Source organism: Macadamia integrifolia, chromosome 7 (assembly GCF_013358625.1).
Source record: "Macadamia integrifolia cultivar HAES 741 chromosome 7, SCU_Mint_v3, whole genome shotgun sequence".
NCBI lineage: Eukaryota > Viridiplantae > Streptophyta > Magnoliopsida > Proteales > Proteaceae > Macadamia > Macadamia integrifolia.
This window is the reverse complement of record NC_056563.1, coordinates 28,103,224-28,115,618: the sequence shown is the minus strand read 5'-3', so window position 1 is coordinate 28,115,618 and position 12,395 is coordinate 28,103,224. Positions and strand designations below refer to the sequence as shown.

Sequence of the window (12,395 nt, the reverse complement as noted above, 5' to 3'; positions counted from 1 at the left end):
CATGAAGACTCAAACAAGTTTAAGAAATGATCAGATCAAATCTAAGTCTATCCAAGTTTTCATTGAATCGATATTTTTTGTTTGGGTCATGTGAAATTCATCATGAGCTACATACCATTGGAAGACAATAAATTTGATCTACTACTAAACATAATCTTAGAATTTTTGTTCTTTGTCTTTAATATTAGCTCTTTTTTAATTCTTCACCTAAGAAGTACTCATAGCCTCAATCTCCCCTCAATCAGAGGACTTGAAAAAAGATATTAAAAAAAAAAAAAAAAGTATACCTCGCCCAAATCATCTAGCTTTAAAAACGTCTACTCCAAATTGAAAAACTTGTTTCTCCACCTTTGTCTGGTTCATAATAACTTTCTTCGATTTTTATAATTAATATTTCCAAGTTCAAGAATTCACTGAACCTCCTTATTAGTATGAATGTGGGCCATGGGCAGGTGCATGCCATCATCCCTAAATTAGATTAGATTGGAATCATGTCGGTGTTTACATTAATTCAATTTCTACATTCATTTGACATAGATGCGCGGTACGGACAAATAGCACGTGCCAGGACTTAGAATATATGTAGGACCAATTATCGAACTTACAATTATGATTGCAAAAATATACAATACATTACGATACAATTTAATGGGTGGTCCCAGATTAGGTGAGCTTATCAAGTTTAAGAGATGAAGGAGCCACTAAAATTGAGTTCAAACCATAGAATTTTAAAAGGAAATTGTGTTAGTTTAGTTTACTCAACACTAATTAACCTTCTCCATCAGATAGACCTAGTCTCTTCGTCTTAATGAGTATCGGAGCCTACATTTTTTTTTTCCTTTGAAATATATTTCTCGTACAGCAAATACAATAGCTCATTCTATGGCCAATTTTAGGCTAAAAATCATTATTGATTCATGTTTCCTTTCATGCCCAAATTGATTAATTTGAAGCTTTGTATATTCTGATCTCCTTTAATTCTATTAATGCAATAACCTTACTCAAAAAAAGAAAAAAAGAGTATTAAAGTCAAAGGGGATGAGCTTCTAGTTTCGTGGTAGGTAACAAGACAAGTCCACATCCTCTGCAATGAATAGTGAGGTGTGGTGAACATTAAATGACTGGGGTACATATCTCAAGGGGTTCTCAACAACCTAATGCTCAATGCACCATTGCAGCGACAACAGACGAATTTCACACCAACAAGATAGTTGGGTTCTCATGTAAGTTAGGGAAAGTCTAAGATTCGACCCTTTATCCCCCATATTTTCTTGATATAATATTAAGGAAAAAGGTTTGACATACTAGCATTGTACCCATCACCCTTTTTGTCTATCTCCTCCCCCCCCCCCCCCGGAAAAGTCATGTGGCTCAGGTTCTCATACGGGAACCATTCTTGATCCACACAGATGAAATCCTTGGGTGGATTCCATCTGTGTGGATACAAAAAAAAAAGGCAATTGATTTATATGGACCCTGCATCATTAGTGAAGGTCAATTTTGGCAGATAAAGCTACTAATTAGCCTTTAACTTCCCAAAGCAAATGCACAAAAGAGACTGCTGCTACTAGTAAAAGAAAATCAAGTCCCATTGTGTCTCCAAATATTGAGTTGGCCCAGTGATCACCTACTACTAACCTCGCATGAACTAAAATTTGGATTTGGGAATATATAAACCATTCAAGTTCCATCACTCATTTAATTTCTTGCTCTACATGGCAACAATACACGAATCACAACTTAACAAATGTTAATGCTTTTAATTAGCCTCAACTGCCAACCATTTCAAGTTTCAAATCCTCTTCCCTATATAAACTCTTCATCCCTTTCAAAATAGTAAGAGCTTCTTACCATACTAAGAGAGCAAGAGAGGTATTTAATAGTCTTTAGAAATGGCCATCTCAGGAGTCGTGAAATTTACTTGCTTTTTTCTGGTCTGCATGGTGGTGGCTTCACCTTATACTGAAGCTGCCATAACATGTGGGCAGGTGGTGAGTAAGCTATCACCATGCCTCGGCTACTTGCGCAACGGTGGCACTGTGGCTCCTGGTTGCTGCAACTCTATTAAGGCCCTCAACGCCGCCGCGAAAACCACCCCTGACCGTCAGGCCGCTTGTAGTTGCCTCAAGTCTGCTTACAACTCTGTTTCTGGGATCAAGCTAGCCTTGGCTTCCGCACTTCCTAGCGCTTGTGGTGTCAACCTCCCCTATAAGATCAGCCCTTCCATTGACTGCTCCAAGTATGTTAAATGCTTCTCTTCTTCATCTCTCTAACACCCCGCCCCCCACACACACACAATTAGGAGTCTCATTTTGGGTTTTTGTTTTGTGTTTGCAGGGTGAGGTGAACTTGAGGCTTGGGAGATATGTACTGAATATTAGAAGAATAAAAAAGGGCAGTGAGTCAAGCAGGGCACTACCTTGCTTGAGGGAATGCCAGCCTTGTGGCTTTTGGATATGTATTCTCTATGTTTGTAGCATTGTTATTGTATATTTAATGAATGTAGTAGTTATATTTAATTAATTATGTTTGGCTTGTCTATGTAGCAGTCTAAGCTGATTTTCCTTTCATAATTAATTTACCTGGGAGTTGCTCAATCTACTAATTTGAATTTTAGGGATGGAAACTTTACATGGTATTAAAGTGGATTTTCACTGTATTCGTGTGTCTATAGTATCATACTACCACACGTGCAAGGAGTGTTGAGAGTTTAATCCCACACTGACTACTAATTAGCTTACGGGAGTTCACATCCTTGCAGTCACTGCACCGTTGCAGTGAGCATCGGGTGGCTGGGAACACCCGGGCACATACCCCAAGGTGCTCTCAACAGTCCATTTTTGAACAAAGAGATTAAAAGAAAATTGCCAAACATATGACTTTCATCAAATACGGCTTTCCATAGAATTCTATATGTATCTTTGAAATTGAGTATGGAATTCATTAGGTTTCCGAAATAGTGTAAAAAAAGTGTGTTTCGAACATTGCTATTGAGTCGGACTAATAGCTAAGAAGTCGAGGTATTTCGAATTGTTTGTTGATACGGAGTCAGGGAAACCTTTGAAATGATTTCAATATTGGACCTTGGACATATAATAGTTCTGAATCAAAAATTGGAAAATTCCTGAAAAATCACAATAGAAAGATTAGACATAGATATAAGCTGCAACAAATTTGCGGAAACTTGAACTTCTTCTTTAGGCTCTTATAACTTAAGAGAAATCTAAAAAAAAATCATCCAAGCACCTCCACATCGTGTTTTGAGTCCTTTTATTTATATCCTAGGGTGTTACTCGCGTTCAAGGCAAGCAATCCTTTTCCCAATTCTTAGGGAGCCTGTTTGAAATTTAAAATGTAACCGCAAGCGTACGAATCAGTGTAGCTACGGGTCGAACACAGGGAGAGCAGCCACCTTATTTTTTATTTCTTTTAATAATGCGAAAGTGAACTAATTAATGGTTGTGATCTAATTCTAATTACCGCCCTAAAAATAACGTCCTAACCATTCGTCATCTAAGAATTTAAAGACGCAAGCCACACAATTAAAATTAAATAAATAAATAACTAAAAGTAAACAACCCACGCAATTAAAAAAAAATAATAATAAAGGAAAAAAATGCTGAAATAAAAATAAAGTAAAAGAAAGGGGATAAAGCTAGAGAGAGACTCACAAGCAGGTTTCTCTACTTAGCCCGAGGGATTCATCATAATATGAGCTTCCCTACTTGACCAGAGAGTTACTCTTACAAGGGTTTCTCTACTTGACTTTAGGGAAAGGGAGACAATTAAAATAAAAACAATAAATTGATGGTTCTATGGCCAGGAGGGGCAAAGCCAACACATACACTAGCCATGAACCTTGGGGGAGAGGGATAGCAATAATGTAACGACTGAAAATAAAAATCCTAAATTAAGAAAGAAAGGGTAGTCAGAAGAAGGAATGAGAGGGGGGAGAGAAGACTACTGAAGGAGCCTACTTACTTGAATCAATGCTTGAACTTGAAAAAAAAATTGCTCCACGGCTCATGATCTTGTCACCTAGATCTAAGCCTAGAACTATAACTTAAAAAAATTACAACTCAATTGCATAAATCATAAACATAAAAAGAACTGAATAAAAATAAAAGAGTACTTGCATTAATTGAAATAAAAAAAACTATTACAAAAGTGATTAAAGCAAAAAATAGAGAAGAACTAAAACCAAAGAGTGAGAGAGGGAGAGAGAGAGAGCAACTAAAAAAAAACTAGAAGAAGAATGAATTGTGTCTCCTCCTCTTACATGAGTTGTATTTATAGGGAATGGAGAGGTAGGGTAACAATTTTCTCTTTCCTAAAAGAGAAAAATCCACAATTGATTGTGAGATCTTTTGAGTCCAAAAGTGCTAAGATGGAGGAGAGAGAAGAGAGAAATAAATTTTGAGAAATTTCCTAAAATTTTTTGCTTATTTTCTTTCCTTTTTCTTCTAATTTATTTTTCTTCTTTTTTTTTCTCTCTCCTAGGGACGACTTTTTTTTTCTTCCTTTGTGTGATTTGGACAATCTTTGGTGATGATGTGGAGGAGAGAGAAGATTTGGACAATTTTTGGTTCTCCCATTTTTTTTCTCTTTCCTTTTTTTTTTCTTCTCTTCTTGCTTCCACGATTTTGCTTTCTTTTTTTTTCTTTTTTTCTTGTGCACCCTTCCACGATTTTGCTTGCTTCTAAAGCAGAAAATCTTCAACAAAATCTTCTAAAAAAAACAACCATAAGATTCGAACTTGAGACCTCTTGGTGAGCAAGAGAATTTTGTACACCATAGCTCACCAACTAAGCTAGGTAGTTGTTGTTACCAAAAAAAAATCTTTAATCACTTAAGGATGTGGTCCATCGATCCTTGTTGGCATTTGGAGTATTCCTTGTACCTCTGGGACAATTGCAAACGGGCTGGTTCTGCATCTCGGTTCAGTTCTGATCCATTATTCTTTTTCTGACCCGAAAAAGAATAATCATTTGTACGGGTGACCAAACGAATGTGTACTTTTAATTGAACACGTCCATTTTGCTCAGAATTTCGTCCTCTTCGCAACCATGGAAAGAAATAGGACCTCTTTACGTGTAAAATTGAAGATATAGCGTCCGATAGTCCTTAAGGCCTTGAAAATATAAAACCTGCAAAAAGAGAGTAAAACCCAAGGTAGCTCCATTCTAAATATGTAAAATGTATGTTTTACTACCCTAGATTTCACACATAAATGTGCTCATCAGAATTCCCCCACACTTAGACTTTTCTAGTCCTCGAGCAAAACAAAAAGAAAAGGAAAAAGAATAAAGATCAAAAAACCTAACTCACTTTCGTAGGAATCACGGTTGCACTTAGCATGTGCAACAAGCCTTTAAACCCCTAGGTCACCCCTAGTGTCATGAGTTGTGTCTCGTGGGTGTTTGCAGTGAATATACACCCAAAATTCAGAATAAACAAATCCCAACTTTGGCTAAAGGTAAGGCCCATACCAATCCGGAGCAAAGATAATTTCTCTTACAAGGAACCCCCACACTTAAACTTTTATTACCCTTTATCAATTCCAGGCACTAGCATATTTCTTAATTTGGAACTCACCTCGTCTCTTCCAAAACATCCTTATCTTAAGGTAAAACCACTTGTGAAGAAATAGGGAACCAATGACTAAGGCGTTGGAGTGTTTTTGACCAAACATGTTACCAAGCATTATTGACATTTGCACATTTTTTTTTCTCTATTTTTTTTAGTTAATAAACTCCATTCTAGTCCACTACTTTTGGCTTGAATGACATGGTGGAGCAAACACCAGACACCCAAGTTACTATGTAGCTTCGCTTTTTGCATATGCCCACAAAGGCAGTGATGCTAGAGTTACTTCAGAAGTTTCCTCCCAAGGAATTTCGATCAAGACACCACACTTCCTGAGGCGCAATGCCCTGTCTAGTTCCAAGGGAATCAACTCTTATTCTTCTTTATACCATATTTCACATTTCATTTAAAATTGTGCATTTGTCAACCCATGCCAAATTAAAAAGAAGATCTCAACTCCAAATCAAAAGTACAAGGAACCCACAAACTTACATATGGTCCATCACCATAAAACAGGGGTCTCTTATTTTTCAAAAAAAGGTCCCATCTCAAGACACAACAGGGTTTTATACATTCAAAATGGGTACCTTAGTCAAAACTTTTATTTTCATACATCAAGCAACCGAATGGTATGATCATTAGCCAAAAGCCAAAGTAGGACTTCATCCTTAGCAAGCTCAAAAATAAAAAGAAAAACAGAACAAAGTGAAAAAAGCAAAAACTGGTTTCCCTCCCCCACACTTAAGTCATGCAATGTCCTCAATGCATGGAAAGAATTAAAAGCAAAGACAATGCAAGGGGGTCATACCTGATTAAAAGTTAGTCATCAGTGTAAAGAGATTCATGGAGATCCATGACCTCTTCACTACTAGTAGTAGGAAACTCGAGGAATGGTTTCAAACGCTGACCATTAACCTTCGAAATTACCCCTGTTCCTGGATTCAAAATCTCCACAGCCCCATGGGGATATACATTATGAACAATAAATGGGCCATCCCATCGGGATCTATGGTTTACCAGGAAAAAGATGCAATCGAGAGTTGTACAATAAGACCTTATCACCAATTGTAAAAGATTTACACAGAATGTGCTTATCATGGAACGCTTTGGTCTTTTCCTTGTAAATCTTAAAACTTTCATAGGCATCATTCCTAAGTTCCTCCAACTCAGATAGTTGGAGCCTACGGTGAATTCCCGCATTAGACAAATCAAAGTTGAGCTTCTTGATGGCCCAAAAGGCCTTATGCTCCAACTCAACTGGTAAGTGACAAGCTTTCCCATACACCAAACGGTAGGGAGACTGACCAAGGTCGGTCTTGAATGCAGTCCGATGGGCCCACAAGGCATCAATGAGCCTAAGGGACCAATCCTTACGGTTGGGATTAACAGTTTTCTCCATGATTTGTTTGATCTGCCTATTAGACACCTCCACTTGGCCACTAGTTTGGGGGTGATAAGGGGTAGATAACTTATGAGTGACCCCATACTTTTTCATTAAGGCCTCAAAAGGTCGATTACAAAAATGAGTACCCCTATCACTAATTATTGCACGTGGTGCACCAAAGCGGGAAAAAATGTTCTCTTTGAGAAACTGGACCACCACTTTGTGATCATTAGTTTTACAAGGTATGACCTCTATCCATTTAGAAACATAATCAACGGCCAAAAGTATGTACAAATTCCCAAAAGAATTAGGGAATGGTCCCATAAAATCGATGCCCCATACATCAAAGATCTCAACTACCAAAATAGGGTTGAGGGGCATCATGTTCCTTTTATTGATACGGCCAAAAGACTGGCAGGCAGGGCAAGCCTTGCAAAAATCAAAAGCATCTCTAAAAAGAGTGGGCCAATAAAATCCGCATTGGAGAACCTTTGCGACAATCTTCTTAGATCCAAAGTGTCCACCACATGCATGATCATGACAAAAAGAGAGAATGGAATGTTGTTCATGATCAGGAACACATCGTCGGATAATCTGATCCGGACATATCTTAAACAAATAAGGATCATCCCAGAAAAAGTGTTTAACTTGGGAATGAAACCTATACTTATCTTGAGTGGACCAGTGATCCGGAGTCACACCTGAAACTAAGAAGTTGACAATGTCAGCAAACCATGGTTCACTAGACATTGCAAATAATTGTTCATCTGAAAAATTCTCATTGACTGGAGAATCAATAGTCAAGGAATTGGGAAGCCGGGATAAATGGTCTGCAACTAGGTTTTCAACTCCTTTCTTATCCCTAATTTCTAAATCAAACTCTTACAAAAGTAAAACCCACCTAATGAGACGGGTTTTGGCATCCTTCTTCTGAACTAGGTATCTGAGGGCAGAATGATCAGTATACACCACCACATGTGAGCCAACTAAATAAGACCGAAACTTTTCTAATGCAAACACAACAGCTAAAAATTCTTTTTCAGTGGTTGTATAATTGAGTTGTGCATCATTTAAGGTCCTACTAGCATAGTAAATGACAGTGGGTAACTTATTAATCCTTTGACCCAAAACTGCTCCTATGGCAAAATCTGAAGCATCACACATCAGTTCAAAAGGTTCAGTCCAAACAGGTGGTTGAACAATGGGTGCATTGGTCAAATCCTTCTTAAGCTGTTTGAAGGATTCCAGGCACTCTTTAGAAAACTCAAAAGTTTGATCTTTGGCAAGTAATGAGGGGAGAGGTCGGGCTAACTGACTAAAGTTCTTAATAAACCTTCTGTAGAAGCCTGCATGCCCTAGAAAAGACCGAACATCCTTAACAGATTGAGGAGGTGGTAAATTATCAATTAAATCCACTTTGGCTCTATCTACCTTAATTCCCTCCTTGGATATTACATAGCCTAAAACAATACCAGATTTAACCATAAAATGACATTTGTCCCAATTTAAAACCAAATTCTTAGATATGCACCTTTTCAAAACTAAGGAAAGATGATGAAGACATTCAGAATAGGAATTTCCATGAATTGAAAAGTCATCCATAAATACTTCTAATAATTTTTCGACCATGTCAGAAAAAATGCTCATCATGCATCGTTGGAACGTAGCAGGGGCATTGCAAAGCCCAAAGGGCATACGCCTGTAAGCAAATGTTCCATATGGGCATGTAAAAGTGGTATTATGTTGGTCCTCTACAGCAATTGAGATTTGGTTATAGCCAGAATATCCATCAAGAAAACAATAGCATTCATGTCCAACTAACCTCTCAAACATCTGGTCAATGAATGGCAATGGGAAGTGGTCCTTCCAGGTTGCCGCATTTAACTTCCTGTAGTCAATGCACACTCTCCAACCTGATTGGACACGGGTTGGAATTAGTTCATTATTGACATTGGGAACTACAGTCACCCCAGACTTCTTAGGCACTACGTGAACTGGGTTTACCCATTGGCTGTCAGAAATAGGATAAATTATTCCATGATCCAAGCACTTTAGGATCTCTTTCTTAATAGCTTCCATCATCACTGGGTTAGCTCTTCTTTGGGGTTCCGTGAATGGTTTGGAATCCTCCATAAGATGTATATGATGTTGCACAATGGAAGGGCTTATACCCTTGATATCAGCCATGGTCCAACCTAGGGCTTCCTTATTATCTTTTAACACTTTAAGTAACTCATCTTCCTGGCTAGAAGTCAAATTTGAAGAAATTATTACAGGAAGAGTCTGGTCAGGCCCTAGGAAAGCATACCTCAAATTAGATTGCAACTTCTTAAGATCTAACTTAGGGGGCTCAACTATGGAAGGTTTGGGAATGGAATTGGAAAGGGGTCCTAATGGCTCCATAGGTGTGTGAAGACTCAAGACTTCAGAAAAGAAATTTTTACTGTCATCATCCAACTCATCCATACACTCTTGGAATTCTGAATCAAAATCAATATCAAAGTTGGTAACTAAGTCATCAGAAAAATCCAGAAAATCCTCAAGCATATTGATCTCTTCTTCCATATGTGGTTGCTTGTCAATCCTAAACATGTTAAACTCAACAGTTTGGTTACCAAAAGATAATCTTAGAAAACCATTCCGACAATTGATTAATACATTACTAGTAGCCAAGAATGGTCTTCCTAGAATTATTGGGATCTCATCCTTGGTTGAGAAGGGCTTAGTATCTAACACAATGAAATCAACAGGGAAAATAAATTCCCCCACCTTTAGTAAGACATCATCAACCATCCCTTTAGGAATCTTAACAGACCTATCTGCCAACTGAAGAGTAGTTCCAGTGGCTTTCAATTCTCCCAATCCTAGTTGCTTGTACACATGGTAAGGTAAAAGATTCACACTTGCGCCAAGGTCAAGTAAGGCATGCTCAATATAGGTGTTGCCTATGACACAAGATATGGTAGGGCTCCCTGGATCCTTATACTTGGCTGCTATAGGCTGAGTAATTATGGAACTAATGTTACTTGCCAAGAACGCCTTTTTGGGCACACTAGTGATACTTTTGTGAGTACACAAATCTTTCAGTACTTTTGCATAGGCGAGGATCTGGGATATGGCATCCAAAAGAGGGATGTTCACTTCTACCTTTTTGAAGACTTCTAAAATTTTGTCCATGGAAGCAGTCTTCTTTTTGTTTACCAAGCGATTAGGAAATGGGACAGGAAGAACATAAGGACTGTTAGGGATTTACCCCTGTTCAGAAGAATCATTTTTGGTTTCCTCAACCAAATCATCTTTAGTTTCATTTTGGTTTTCTCAATCAAATCATCTTTAGTTTCAGAAAAATCTTTAGGTTCATCAGACAAACCTGGAACAAGAGGCACATTTGTGTCCTCAACTGAAGAAGAGTTAACAGGAGTAATAGATGGGGAAGATTTAGAAACACTCTGTTGGTACTCTCTACCACTCCTAAGGGCATAAACAACATTACATTGGTTAGAGGGCCCTTGTTGGGTCTGACCTTGTACTATATTCAGTGGTGCATTAGTTGGTCCTTGTAAACTAACATGTTAATGATGCCTAGGGTTAGGCTTTGGTTGACTGGGTAAAGTTCCCTTCTCCCTCTCACGCATAATTGAGACAACTTGGGTAAGTTCTCTTGTAAGATTTTGATGGCTTGTCATGAGGAGGGCCATATTTTTTTCCAAGTCACTTATTCTACTTGCCTCTCTAGTGTTAGTAAACCCAGGGGGTTGCTGATAAGATGATAGGAGAGGGGCCCTAGGAAAACTCGCCTGAGGTCCTACATTTGACCTAGGAAAAGTATTTTGAGAAAAAGATTGTTGTGCAAAGGGAGGCCTTTGGGGTCCAGGTTGACCTTGATTATAGAAATTGGAAGGTCCTGCTTGGTTACCCTGATTCCAAGAGAAATTTGGGTGATTTCTCCATCCTGGATTGTAGGTATTACTATATGAATTATTCTGGTATAAGGCATTAACACTATCATTAGAAGTGCCCCCAGAGGTGTTGGGGCATTCTTCTATGACATGTCCAGGGGACTGGCACCAAGCACAAATCTTAACCAAATTGACTGATGATGGCTCTCTAGGAACAATAGCCTCAATCCTTTGATTAGGCTATCCAAATGGGCTTCCTTGGCTACTATCCCATCCACAAAATATCCTTTTCCTCCTATGGTTCTTTCACTCTCTTGGGTTGATTCCCACTCACGGGTTTTGTCAGCTAAGTCAAGTAAGAATTCACATGCCTTTCCTTCATCTGTAAAGGATGTGAATCCCTCAAGGCACATAGACTCTATCATTTGTTTAGTTGGGTAATCAATACCCTCATAAATTATTTGACATAAATGCGATAGGTTTAGACCATGGTGAGGGCATTCTTGGAGTAGATCCTTGAATCTCGCCATAAGTTTGGAAAATGACTCACTAGGCTTTTGCCTAAACTGAAGGATATCACTTCTAAGCTTATTGGTCTTGTGAGTTGGGAAAAACTTCTTAAGGAAGACAAATGTGAACTGTTCCCATCAGGTTATAGAATTTGTGGGTAACCCATACAACCACTTCTTAGCTTGGTCTTTCAATGCAAAAGTGATAAACCTAAGCTTAACAGCATCATCAGAAAGCTGTTGGATCTTAATTAGACCACATACCTCTTCAAATTCCCTTAGAATTAGGCATGCATCCTCAGAGGTCAACCCATGGAAGTGGGGCAACATAGTGATGTATTGAGATTTGAGTTCAAAATTATTGCCCTGGGCTTGTGGTAGAACTATACAGGAAGGTTGGGCTGTTCTAGCAGGGTAGAACCTATCTTTCAGAGATTTAGGTGAAAGGTTTTGCTGTTGGTCTCCCATATTGAAGGGTTTTAAAGAGAGCAAACGTATAGGGTCACTACTTGTTGGATCTCTTCTTTCTAACCGATTCTTAGTATTACGTACCCACTTAACACTCATGCAACAGAAAACTACCCACAACTAAAGTAAGACAAGCACAAAAGAATGGATAGCAAAACTTTTTTTTTATGATTTTTTTGATTTTTTTTTTTGGCTTTTTGGGAGCTTACCGACAGGGATCCGGGTTGCTCAGGTCAATTCCTGAGGTACTGCTACAGGGCGAAACCTGTCTTTATCATACTGTGAGGCATGGCAACCTCCACCGATACAACTATTATTGCAAGTTGTTCTTCTCAGGAATTCAATAAAAGAAAAGAAAAAAACAAAACAAAGCAAACAAAACACTCCGATTTACCAAAAGAAAGCGAAAAATAATATGGAACTGTCTCCTCGGCAACGGCGCCAAAAACTTGTTTGAGATTTAAAATGTAACCGCAAGCATACAGATCAGTGTAGCTACAGGTCGAACACAGGGAGAGCAGCCACTTTATTTTTTATTTCTTTTAATAA

The 12,395-nt window shown here is 38.3% G+C and overlaps 1 protein-coding gene and 1 non-coding gene across 2 annotated transcripts; both read left to right on the top strand.

The window, feature by feature from the left end:
• Positions 1-1,834: 1,834 nt before the first annotated feature.
• On the top strand, positions 1,835-2,541 carry LOC122083923 (non-specific lipid-transfer protein 1-like). The gene is made up of 2 exons (XM_042651867.1): positions 1,835-2,239; positions 2,338-2,541. The coding sequence occupies exons 1-2, from the start codon at positions 1,893-1,895 to the stop codon at positions 2,345-2,347; spliced, it is 357 nt and encodes a 118-aa protein (XP_042507801.1). The 5' UTR covers positions 1,835-1,892; the 3' UTR covers positions 2,348-2,541.
• Positions 2,542-11,352: 8,811 nt separating this feature from the next.
• Positions 11,353-11,459, top strand: LOC122085268. The gene has a single exon (XR_006142050.1). It is a non-coding gene; the product is annotated as a small nucleolar RNA R71 (small nucleolar RNA).
• Positions 11,460-12,395: the final 936 nt, after the last annotated feature.

Coding starts and splice junctions, on each gene's coding strand:
- LOC122083923 (XM_042651867.1), top strand. CDS start 1,893: ATGGCCATCTCAGGAGTCGTGAAATTTACTTGCTTTTTTCTGGTCTGC.